Source organism: Pezoporus wallicus, unplaced genomic scaffold, assembly GCF_028554395.1.
Source record: "Pezoporus wallicus isolate ANWC-B61680 ecotype Strahan unplaced genomic scaffold, APGP_CSIRO_Pwel_v1 contig_12728, whole genome shotgun sequence".
NCBI lineage: Eukaryota > Metazoa > Chordata > Aves > Psittaciformes > Psittacidae > Pezoporus > Pezoporus wallicus.
In genome coordinates this window covers 600,793-611,860 of record NW_026641132.1, presented here as the reverse complement: position 1 = coordinate 611,860, position 11,068 = coordinate 600,793, and the positions used below count along the sequence as shown (strand labels likewise).

Below are 11,068 nucleotides of genomic sequence, written 5' to 3'. Positions count from 1 at the left end.
TCCAAGCCCCATCCAACCTGGCCTTGAACATTGCCAGGGATGGGGTACCCACAGGTTCTCTGGGCACCCTGTGCCAGTGCCTTAGCACCCTCAAAGGGAAGAATTTCTTCTTAATGTCTAACCTAAATCTCCCCTCTGTCAGTTTAAAACCATTCCCCCTTGTCCTATCACTATATGCCCTTGTAAAAAGTTATCACCACAGGCTCTTTTAATAAGAATAAAAACCACCTTTGTATAAACATTTATTTTCTACATGTGTGAAACATCTGGCAGGAATCTAAGAAATACAAAATGTGTCAAACAGTTTCTAAAAAAGCCAAGTAAAATCTGTTCTGACAGAATATTGTACAACGTGATTGTGATGAGATTGCTTATTCTCTACAGTAAGTGATGATTTTTCTTCCAGTCATTAACTCCCCCAACACCCTGGTGGCTCTCAGCAGCTCCAGTTCTGCGCAGGAGTGGTTGAGTTCTTGAGGATGCTCATTTTCCATGTTTAAAAGAGAACCTAAAAAAAAAAGAGAAATAAAACTACAACAACAAAAAGGAAACAACAATGTACAACTGGAAAAGGAGGAACAGCCCCTGAGGCGGCTCTGTCAATGTGTTCTGCTATTTTGGGGAACTTTAGGCACACGGCATGAGCGTGTGGATACTCCGTGCGGTTGCCTTGTCCAGTGGGAGCCTCCAGGGCCAGCCAGCATGTTCCCACAGCACAGGCTGTGTGTGCTAGCAGGGGAGGCCAGGGGCACATAGTTTTCCTCTGAAATGCTTATTTTTCCTAGAAAAAAGAAGTGAGGCCCCACTGGCCTGGGTGGAGGCTGCATCCTATGGAGTGCTTTTTACACAGGAAAGGACTTCTCTATCAGATTTTAATTTTGCAGGGAGAGGAGGAGAAAGCGATAAGCAGCCAAGTAGGCTAAAGTTCAGAATTCATCCCTGGATTCACCAAGCATGAAGCTTGCCATATTCTCCCATAAAATAACATGCAGACACAAACTTACAGCCGTTTGATGATTGTCTTCTCCTCGCTGTCCTTGCTGGGGCCAGAGCTGCTGCCCCTGGCTTCTTTTGCCATTTCTTCAGTTTGGTCCTTTCTCTGTTGGATGATCCCACTGGGAAAAGAAGAGCGTTTATTTATTAAGTTTTTGTGGTTTTGTGCATAGTATGGTATTGCATCTAAAACCCTTCACAGGACAGGAGCAGCAGCCTGGCCTATTGTAACGAATTGCTCTTATTTTCCCTAAGTACTGTAACATAATTTTGCTTAGGCTGTGCTTTAATGAGAACACTACAAAGGTAATGAGCTCAGTTCTCCACAGAGGAAGAATGGCAAATATCATGAATATCATCATGAAATATGAACAGGAATGACAGGGAAGTGTAATCACACGTTGGATTTGTACAAAAGCCCAAAGAATAGTAGGGTGCAGAGGCAAATGGTGAATTTCTGCATGGGTGGATCTGTAGCACCTTCAGTGCAGCCATGAAAGCTCCCACTATGCAGCAGGGAACAGATGGGAGATTCCCAGCTTCCCTGCAGGACATCTGCCTGTTCTTCCCATCTTACAGAGGAGAAGCAGATTCCGTCATCTTACTCCATTGCTGCTACACTCTGCAAGGTTGTAACCACCTCTTTCAGGCAAAAGCTTCAGTTCTACCAAGAGCTGTTTCCCTGGCTTGGAATGGGAATAGATTTTTACCAGCTGACACACAACACTGTTTTCACAGTGTGCCTTTGCTGTCCTGAGCTGACCTCATTTATCTTGAGAGCTGAGGGGACCAAAGCTTATGCCTGCAGTAGCTGAAGGCTGGAAGTAGCAAAGCGACACTCATCTGGACCTTGGAAGTACAAATACAGGAGAGTATCTAGAAACTGGTGTGACATCAGGCACAGGATGATTCTGGGACAGATTCTCCTCTTACAGAAATGGGACTATGAGCTGTTTGGTGACTGCAGATCCAGCTTCTACTTAGAGATCATGATTTGAGGTGCAATCCCCAAACATCAGTCATTTTCAATTGTTCTGTGTAAGGACATCAGTTACCTTGTGCTATATACAACTTATTTCCAATATACACAAGCCATTTTAGAACATATAGTTATGCTCTTCCACTGCACAGCTACTCTTTATGGCCATACGTTATAATGAGGATTTTATGTGCATTTTTAAGGGGGTGATGGTTTTTGGTTTAAGATGTAATCTTGTAAACAGAGATAACCATGTAGGATTACTTGAATGGAAAAGCAGGCCTTTAGGTGCACAGCACTGTGACTTGTATCGCTCAAAACCTGAAACATTCATACTGTTAATGTTTAACTTGGCCTGTTAACAGCTGGGAGGTCAAAGCATGAAGGCATTGCAGTGGGCACACAGGAAAGGCAGGCAGCGGAGCAGGGGGAGCAGTGTGTCGTCATGCTGTGAGAAGTCCTGTTGAGCAGTTTGTAAACTTACTTCTTAGATTTACCTTTAACTTCTTGGCTTAACCTGCCTGTTACAGATAATGCAAAGGGGGGGTTACTGTATCTAACAGGATTTTGCTGAGGCATCTCAACTGAGATCCAATGCACTCAGATATTTTGTGTCTAGATGAAGTAGCTTCTTGCCCCGAAGAGTTGATAATACAGATGAGGAACCCAGGATGGGGGACAGCAGCCTTAGGGGGTGAAGGAATTTGTAGCAAGGTCCTTCTTGCATCCCATCCTCGGGCTCAGACTGATTCACTGATCTGGGTTTCTAGACCAAAACCCTGCTCAAAAAGTCCTTGTTTGGCACAGTTCAGGTACCTCACATAACCCTCCGGTGGCAGTCTTAAAACAAAAACCCCACAGCTTATCTTAAATGATGATGAAAGAGCTTAATATTCTTTCCAGATCAATCCATACCCAGTGTAGGAGGAGCAAGGAACAGTAGCTAAGCTAACATCCCCCTTGGCAAGCTAGAAGAGGAAAGAGATTTTAACTAAAGAGATGGAAACCCCCGTGCTCTCTGGTACGTGGCGTTAGACAGGAAGAGTGTGCATGCGACTGCTGTGACTGCGGGGGTGAATTCATGTGTGTGAGAACCCAGCTTGTGTGTGGAGTGGGAGTAACTTATATAGGTTACAGAAGCAGGCTGTGAACTGTGCAGAGTAAGAGGGACTTGATTTTCAAAGTATGATGCATAGAGACTTCATTTCCCTGTTTTCCTTTACTCATTTGTAGGGTTTTAGGAGCACAGATGTTTATCACATCTGGACAGTGCCCAGCCCAATCTAAGTGCTCACACCTGCAATATTCTGATTTTATAAGCTTATAAGAATTGTTATTAGTTCTTTGCTGACCTCTTATAGCACTGTAGCTCCTCTTGCACCACCAGAAGCTGAGCTTTCAGCTGGTTACGCTCCTGCAGCACATCTCGCAGCTCCTGCAGTGTGAACCGGGGGCGATTGGGGTCTGTGAGGTCTATGACCATTTTATCTGGTCCAAGGCTGAGCTGTAAAAAACGGTGGTGGTCATCACCTTGTGACCTGTCAAACCCAAGGCACTCAGAGAGTAAAACCTCTTAATTTTATGAGTATTTAGTAATTCTTAGAACTAGTAGGATTTCATCAGAATCCTGATTTTTCCCAAGCAATTAATTAGAGCTTTTCCTACTATTTTTGTATTCCCTTGGTGACCGCATTTCCCAGCCAGTACAGGGCCTGACGGTGACGAGCTCCAACCACAGCTAAAAGCAAAGTCTCTGTCCCAAAGAATTTACAATCTACTTTGCCTAGAAGCTGCTTTTATCTGCTCTTCTGATGACCAGAAAGGCTGAGCAATCTGTCTAGTATCACAGCAAAACTCTGTGGCAGAGAGAGGTAAGAACTGAATTCGCCTTTCCTCATTTAAGACCTTTGTGGCAATGGCTTTTTGGGTCACAGACACCAGTTTCTCTTTCAGAGAAACAAAGCTTTAGTGTTTGCACCTATGGCAGGCTGGTTTTATGGGACCAGTGCCGTGTGAGAGCTGAGCAACGGTGGATTTGTGTGCTGAAAACCTGTCTGTATGTGTGAACTTCACTAGCACAGCACCAAGCGGTTAGTCACAAACGTGAAACAGAAGTGAGGGATCCACAGCGCTGTGCCTTGCCACAGCCCTGAAGATCTCTGATCAGGAAACGGCTTCAAGACCTTCTAGAAAGACCAGAAGTGAACTTTGAGACTTGTTCTGCTGTGGTGAAGAGCCTGGCAGTTACGGCAGCAGTTCTGTCTGACCCATCTGGTGTCAGGATGGGTTTCAGGACGTGCATGTGGCCGAGGGGACAGACCACGACCGTGTTGGGGCACCTCGAAGCTGCAGCGCCAGGGCCGAGGCGCCGGTCCCTGCAGTGCAGCATGGTGTGTGTTGCACGGTGGGCACCCACCTGCGGGGCGCTCCCCCGGTCCGCCCCTCGCCGCAGCTCCTCCAGCTCCCGCCGCAGGCTGTCCCGCTCCAGGCGCAGCTGCTCCTCGGCGAGGCTGCTCTCGCTCACCAGCGCTTCCAGCATCTCCAGCACCCTCACGATCCTGAACTGCAGCCGGGCCAGGGCGGCGGGCACCAGCGGGCCGGTGCTGAGCTGCAGCAGGTCGCGGCCCACCACGGAGGAGATGTCATAGACATCGCCGGCAGTCAGCTCGAACGGGCTCTTCTCCAGAGCCCTCTCCGGGCCGATGTCCTCCTCCTCCTCCTCCTGCAGCTCCTCCTCCCGGCCCTGCTGCATGCCCGGCCGCTAACCTCCTCCCCGGTGCTCGGCCGGGCCGGGCCGGGCGCTGCTGCCGCCGGGCCCCGCGGGCAGAGCGGCCCCTCCCGCCGGCGGCGGTTTCCATGGAGGAGGCCGCGGCTCGGCCGCGCTTCCCGCCCTGCCCCTTCCCTTCCCGCCCTGCCCCTTCCCCTCAGCAGACACCGCCTGCTCGCCCGCCTTCCGCCGCCGGTGGCTTCGGAGTCCTCGCTCTGCACCGGGGTGGGCACCGAACCGAGCTGGGCGGGGAGGGAGGGAGGGAGGGAGGGAGGGAGGGAGGGAGGGAGGGAGGGAGGGAGGGAGGGAGGTGAACGCACCGGGGGTTCCTTAACGCCACATTCGGCAGGCGCCGTGGCGGAGCGGCTCCTGGGCGCGGGGCCGGGGGATGGCGGCGGCGCCGCTCCGGGGACGGGGGTAAATGAGCAGCGGCGGGAGCCGGCTCCGCTCTGCCCGGCCTCTGACCACGGCAGCCGGGCGAGGAGACCGCGGGTTCCTTCAGCGGAGTACGGGGCAGAGCCCGCAGGTGAAGGCCGGAGCGGCGGGTCCCCTCAGCCTGAGGCGGATCCAGGCTCTCCGGCATGTTGAGGTGAAGTCAAACCAGCGCCGCTGCTGTTCTGTTTGAGTTGGTCCCGCTTTTCGGGAGTTTGGGATGAAAATACCGGTGAGTCTGTATTTTTATGTATTTTGTGTGGTTTCCCCCACTAGACGATGAACGACTGGGCGCCCATCGCAAAGGAGTATGACCCGCTCAAAGCCGGGAGCATTGATGGCACAGATGAGGAGCCCCACGACCGTGCCATATGGAGGGCTATGCTGGCACGCTATGTACCCAACAAGGGAGTTACAGGAGACCCTCACCTCACCCTGTTTGTAGCAAGGCTCAATCTTCAGACAACAGAAGAGAAGTTAAAGGAGGTGTTTTCCCGCTATGGAGACGTCAGAAAGCTCCGTCTGGTTCGAGACCTGGTCACGGGGTTTTCCAAGGGATATGCATTTATTGAGTACAAAGAGGAGCGAGCCCTCATGAAGGCCCACAGAGACGCCAACAGGCTGGTTATCGATCAGCATGAGATCTTTGTGGACTTTGAACTGGAAAGAACTCTCAAAGGATGGATTCCTCGGAGGCTTGGAGGTGGTTTTGGAGGCAAGAAAGAATCTGGGCAGCTCCGGTTCGGAGGACGGGACAGACCTTTCCGAAAGCCCATCAATCTGCCAAACATGAAAAGTGATTTCTATGGAGAAGGATCAGCAGAGAAAAGAAATTGGTCTCGTGAGGGATCAAGGGACTGGAGAACAAGGGACCGAGACCACGACAGGAGCAGAGACAAGCGGTGGCCAGAAAGGGAGCGGTCGTGGACCTGGGGTGAAAGCGAGAGGGACTCCAAAGAGGAGAGGAGCAGAGGGAGGGAGAGGAAGGACAGAGACAGGAAGGACAGGGATAGAGACCGGAGCAGGGAAAGAGATTCCAAGAAGCAAAGAGATGATGACAAGCACCGGTAGGTGACAGTGCCTTGGCACTGGGCTGTGTAACCTGCTCTTACATCCACAGGGTTCCAGCTGCAGGGGCTGTGAGTGGTGTTCCCAGACTCCCCTGCTAGAAGCTCTCTATAGTTTGGCTGCTGATGCAGTTGAGGTATGTGTTGAATTGTTCTTCAGAGGAAATAAACTTTTATAGTCATATTTTTGAACTGGTGAATGCTGTCAGAAAGGCCCCACATGTGTGGGCATCCCTCTGAAACTGAGTGCACACCCCAGCTGATACCCATCTGGCTGCCTTGTTAGGGTTCAGGAGAGAGCTCCCTGTTTAAGTATTTATGTGCCAGATGTCCACAGTCATTCAGTGAGACATGCTCCTGATGAAACAGTCACTTGTTGGAGAAACAGTAATGGAACAGCAGCAAACTCAGCTTCTGAGAAATGTGCCCCAAACCAGAAGCTGAGAAGTGATGTTATTTTCTTGAGCACACGTGAGATCTTGAGTAGTTCTGTGTCCTTAACTAGATCTGCAAAGTGAGGGAGAAGCACATAACAAGAAATGTGGGGTTTTTTTGTATCATGGGAGAATGCACTTCCTTTGATTAGAGGAATGTACTCTGCAGAGGAATGTGCACTGCAGAGCAATGAGCAGATCAGGTTCCTTATCAGTCCGTGCACTCTTCTCACTGCCAGTGGTTTCCTGCCTGCACAGGGTTTAAATGCTGCTCTGGAAGCGGGGCTGGCTGCTGCCTGTAGTGGAACTGGGGAAGCAGAGGGCAAAGCACCTCCTTTTTCAGAGCCTCTGTACAGAGACACCCATCTTCCACTGAGAAGTGCATGGTGCATTCCAGTAAAGGTGTTCTTTGTCATCATGAGCCATTCCTAAATATTTGCTAATGTATTTTGAACTATAGTTTTTTTGGTCAGCCTTTGAATGACCATGTCCTAAACCTCTTCTAAACCGTGCCCAGTTTGAGGCTTTATTTCCACAAAGAGTTGGATGAGCCTTTTCAGGGGAGGGAAAACAAACCCATATATTGCATCCCCAAGGAGAGATGGTACTAACTTCCCACAAGAAAAAGGATTCAGGTGTTGCAGAAATTCTCAGTTTTTCAGAAATATTTATTAAACTGTTAAAATGATTTACTGCCCAACCAAAAAAAAAAAAAACCAAAACAAAACAAAAGCAAAAAACAACCCAAAAAAGTCAGTGATCCTGCACGCTGCAGATGGGATATTGCTGCACCCCTCACCCGACAGGTCCTGGCCCCTCCTCTAAAAGCAGATTTTACTTGAGAAACAATATATAGCAGAGCCTGAAATCTTTACATCCTCTTCCCTACCTGCCATCCTTTCTGATGGCACTTGGAGTGTGTAAACTCAGCATTTCCAACAGAGGATGAGGAGTGAAGTGGTTAACAGCTGATTTTGATTCTGAGGTACCAGGCTAGAGATGAATGGGGGAAGGTCACACTGCTCAGTGCTGCTGTTGGAAACTGGCTGCAGGTTTGAGGTGGCAGCAGTGCTGTGGTGTATGGGACAAGCTTTACGTGCAGGAGGCCAGGAGCTATCCTGTGTAATGCACAGCTGAGGTGCTGGGACATCAGTTCTGTCTGTGTGTTTCTGTTACCCCAGCTCATTGCTCTCAGCTGATTGCAGAAACAATGTGCTTATTCAGGCCATGTGTCTGCTGCATTCTTGCATTGTTTCTGATTACTGCATCTATTCTAAATGTGCCAAACAACTGTAAACTATGCTAGGGAGAGACTTGATGGGAATCATTCAGTATTTAACTGCCTGATATAACTGTAGTGTATTTATTTTTTTCTCTAATATGGAAGTGAAATCGAGATCTGAGCAATAGAAGGTATTCCCCCCACTTAAGAACTGCTTTTCACACAAGGGAGGAAGTGCTGCTGTTTTATGGATACATCTTCTGCAAGCATAAAACTTAAGAGATGTTACCAAAACATAACCAGGCAAAACCTTATCTGCCTAATCCTAATGCTACCAACACTGTTTCAGATGCAGGTGTGTTTCATATTAAGACCACACATCCTCTGCCATACCAGTGTGGCACAGGAGACATTTCACCTAAACACAGGGAAGGTCTGTGTTCAAAATGGAGCAGGGTTACGGTCAGGAGTGAAGCAGCATCCAGCCCACCCTTGCAAAGCATGGTTTCCTGGCACAGTGTCACTCCAGATGGGCTCACACACACTGAAGAATCCAGAGTCCTGGATCACACTGTATTAAAAACAACTGGCATGTGCTAAACCCTTGTCTCACTGTCACCTAAGAGACCTTTGGGACTGCCTCCTACGTTCAGTACCTGGAGTAGTTGGAGCTTTACTCCAGCCTGAGCATTGTCTCCTGTTGTTAGTGCCACTCCTGAGAAGAGGCTCTTTACAGAGCAGATGTAGTTGCTGGGGGTGAAGCCCCCTACACTAAGCTACATGCGCAGAAGTTGCCTACAGCCAGCTCCTCACCAGCAGCACGTGCTCCAGCACACAGCCAAGGGCACAGAATGACCCCAGCACCTCTCTCATACACAGCCATGGATGTGCTCACCCTCTCCTGCCTGGTTGGGTGCCTTCATGGAGTGTGGTGCAGAGGCAGGGTGAGAGCTGACACCCAGCTGTACTGACAGTTACACCACACGGGGCTCTAGTGTCATGGTTTTTCTAAGTACAACCTCAGTGAGCCTCAAAGGTCCCACAAGCTCATTTGCAAAGCGGATCTAAATCCCACCTCCCAGCAGTTCAGCTGTGCTGGGATTTTACTGGCAAGTTAAGGCCCTATAACCACAGGTTACCCAGACATCAGCCACCACCAGCAGAGCAGCCTGCACATACAGAAGTAGTGTTGAGATCAGTTAGAGAAAGCATTTTGAGCTGGGGTCATGTCTTAAGTCAGTTAAAATAGCTCATGTCAGCTTGCTGAGGGTGTCTTTTACTCTCAAGTTAGGCAATCTTATCTACATAGAGAAGTGGCGTGTGACTTTATTAAAAACCTGTCTGTGGGAAAGAGATCTAATTCCTTGACAGCAGCTGCCTGCTGCTCTAGGGGGAAGTCCCTGGTAAGAAGGAAAGAATTCAAGTGTTTGAATTCCTCCTTATAAGCAACTTGTTTTCCATTACCACTGCAGACCTCATGGCAAAACACAAGGCACGCTCACCTCCTACATCAGTTTCTTCATGCTTTAGGCACTATAAGCAGCAGGGAAATGTACACGCACTGTCCCTCTCAGGGCTACTCCAGTTTATCTGTTTGTGTTGGGTGGATTTCCAAGCCGCTCCTTTGCAGAATGCAGATGTCAGCTGAACGTGACAGGACACAGCAGCGCCGTGACCTGCTGTGGAGCGGCAGCCGTGTGTCCCTCTTGAAAAGGTTCTTGCCAAAAGAAAAAGCAAACAACCAATAGTGTTAACAATCAGGGTAAAAGAGTCTTTGCCACTAGATATTGTACACTGCAAACAACCTCTAATAATGGCACAGGTCCTTTTTTGGTTTAAAGAAGCTTGTGTTACTGTAGTTAATGCATGACCAAGACCATAGACTTGTTATTCAGCACAAAACAAGTCGTCTAGAAGCTTCGGTGTCCCAGGGCATCAGCGACTGTTCACTACAAAGCTTGGATTCTGTTTCCAGCAAACAGTCACCATGCAAACAGTGAGGAGTCCCTCTTGAAGAGTCCATCTCAAACACACTGAGGTGCACAAGGCAAATGAAAGTGATGAGCTGCCAGATTTTGGTTACAGAAGCTTCTTGTTACTGGAGTGTTGAGGTCTACTGTGGTAAACAGAACACCTCAAGGCTTTAGTCACAGGTGCTGCAGGGCTTCTTGTCCTTGCTCGGTGTAGGAGTCATCTTTATGCGAATTTGACCATTCTCCAAAAGTATCCTGGAAGTGGACATTTTTCTGTGCTGCCTGCATGCGTTTCTTATCCCGATAGAAGAAACTAAACCTTCCAGGGAGGGAGGGGAGGGAAAAGAAAGAACACCATTTACAGTCTTGAAACCACTTCAAACACCCGCCCCGATACACAGCACAACAAAACAGAGCAAAGAATCTGTTTGCATCGGCAAAACTCAAGGCAGTGAAGCCTGATGGGGTGCATGTCAGAATGTTATTAGAGATGAAGTCATTGCAATCTCAAGCAGTTTGGCTATGGAAGCTTCAAATAAGCTCTAAATGCTGTTGACTCTACAAGGTGCAGATATCATTTTCAATGTATATTCCCCCTTCTCCAGCCCCAAGGTAAAGAAGCGACATGATACATGTTAGTTTCTTGGCATAAAGAAAGTGGTATCTTTGGCATTAAATCTGGATAATTTACCAGACAGCAGAAATAGATCGTGTTTTTAAGGGTGTCAGCAGGGAAGTTCATAAGATAAGAAAATACAGCCTCCACTTTTTGTTTCCAAGTGTACAGAATCTGATACGTAGACTTGGTTCCTGCAAACCCAACTGAGTAAATGCACGTGTGCACACCAGAGCTTGCAGGATGAAGGCTCTAACCCAATGCACACGAGTGTGCACGTCATTTCCTGTCACACAGCTTGGGTGCTCTAAGAGAATGACGTACATGAACCAACAGCCATTTAATACAACAACAAACTGCCAGCTGACAACACAGCTAAGAAAATACAGCCCCCAAATCCTTAGTATCAGTTTATTTGTAAAGGATGAAGTTACTTGACCAGGCAAATTCAGTGTTTGTCATGGGGTCAGTACAAGAGGTGTTAGTGTGGTGTTTACGTCAGCTGAGAAATACAGAAGTTGTGGTCCCAGCTAGCAAAGGTTTGAAGTGGCTGCAGACCCATTGGGTTTAACAGGGCACTTAAGG

The 11,068-nt window shown here is 48.6% G+C and overlaps 3 protein-coding genes across 6 annotated transcripts in view; 1 reads left to right on the top strand and 2 right to left on the bottom strand.

The window, feature by feature from the left end:
- Positions 1-229: 229 nt before the first annotated feature.
- On the bottom strand, positions 230-4,820 carry RILPL2 (Rab interacting lysosomal protein like 2). Its single transcript, XM_057422071.1, has 4 exons — positions 4,389-4,820; positions 3,325-3,476; positions 1,005-1,115; positions 230-508 (listed from the first exon to the last, which is right to left on the bottom strand). Exons 1-4 carry the CDS (start codon positions 4,722-4,724, stop codon positions 484-486), a joined length of 624 nt encoding a protein of 207 aa, XP_057278054.1. The 5' UTR covers positions 4,725-4,820; the 3' UTR covers positions 230-483.
- Positions 3,468-11,068, top strand: part of SNRNP35 (small nuclear ribonucleoprotein U11/U12 subunit 35) — a 9,303-nt gene continuing 1,702 nt past the window's right edge. The window contains exons 1-2 of one of the 2 annotated variants that reach the window (XM_057422067.1): positions 3,468-3,843; positions 5,448-6,238. In XM_057422067.1, the coding sequence (XP_057278050.1) occupies positions 5,451-6,238 (788 nt within the window). In that variant the 5' untranslated portion in view covers positions 3,468-3,843; positions 5,448-5,450. The remainder of the gene's footprint in view (positions 3,844-5,447; positions 6,239-11,068) is intronic. The other variant, XR_008973861.1, reaches the window with a different exon arrangement.
- RILPL1 (Rab interacting lysosomal protein like 1) overlaps positions 9,640-11,068 on the bottom strand; it is a 21,121-nt gene continuing 19,692 nt past the window's right edge. The window contains exon 7 of one of the 3 annotated variants that reach the window (XM_057422056.1): positions 9,640-10,186. In XM_057422056.1, the coding sequence (XP_057278039.1) occupies positions 10,042-10,186 (145 nt within the window). In that variant the 3' untranslated portion in view covers positions 9,640-10,041. The remainder of the gene's footprint in view (positions 10,187-11,068) is intronic. The other 2 variants (XM_057422057.1, XM_057422058.1) reach the window with 2 other exon arrangements.

What these genes read in the sequence shown, in the direction of transcription:
- RILPL2 (XM_057422071.1), bottom strand. Translation starts at nt 4,724, where the DNA reads ATGCAGCAGGGCCGGGAGGAGGAGCTGCAGGAGGAGGAGGAGGAGGAC. An exon ending in ACCGGGGGAGCGCCCCGCAG is followed by an intron (nt 3,477 to 4,388) that starts GTGGGTGCCCAC and finishes CGTTTTTTACAG; the next exon opens with CTCAGCCTTGGACCAGATAA. An exon ending in AAGACAATCATCAAACGGCT is followed by an intron (nt 509 to 1,004) that starts GTAAGTTTGTGT and finishes TTTTTTTTTTAG; the next exon opens with GTTCTCTTTTAAACATGGAA.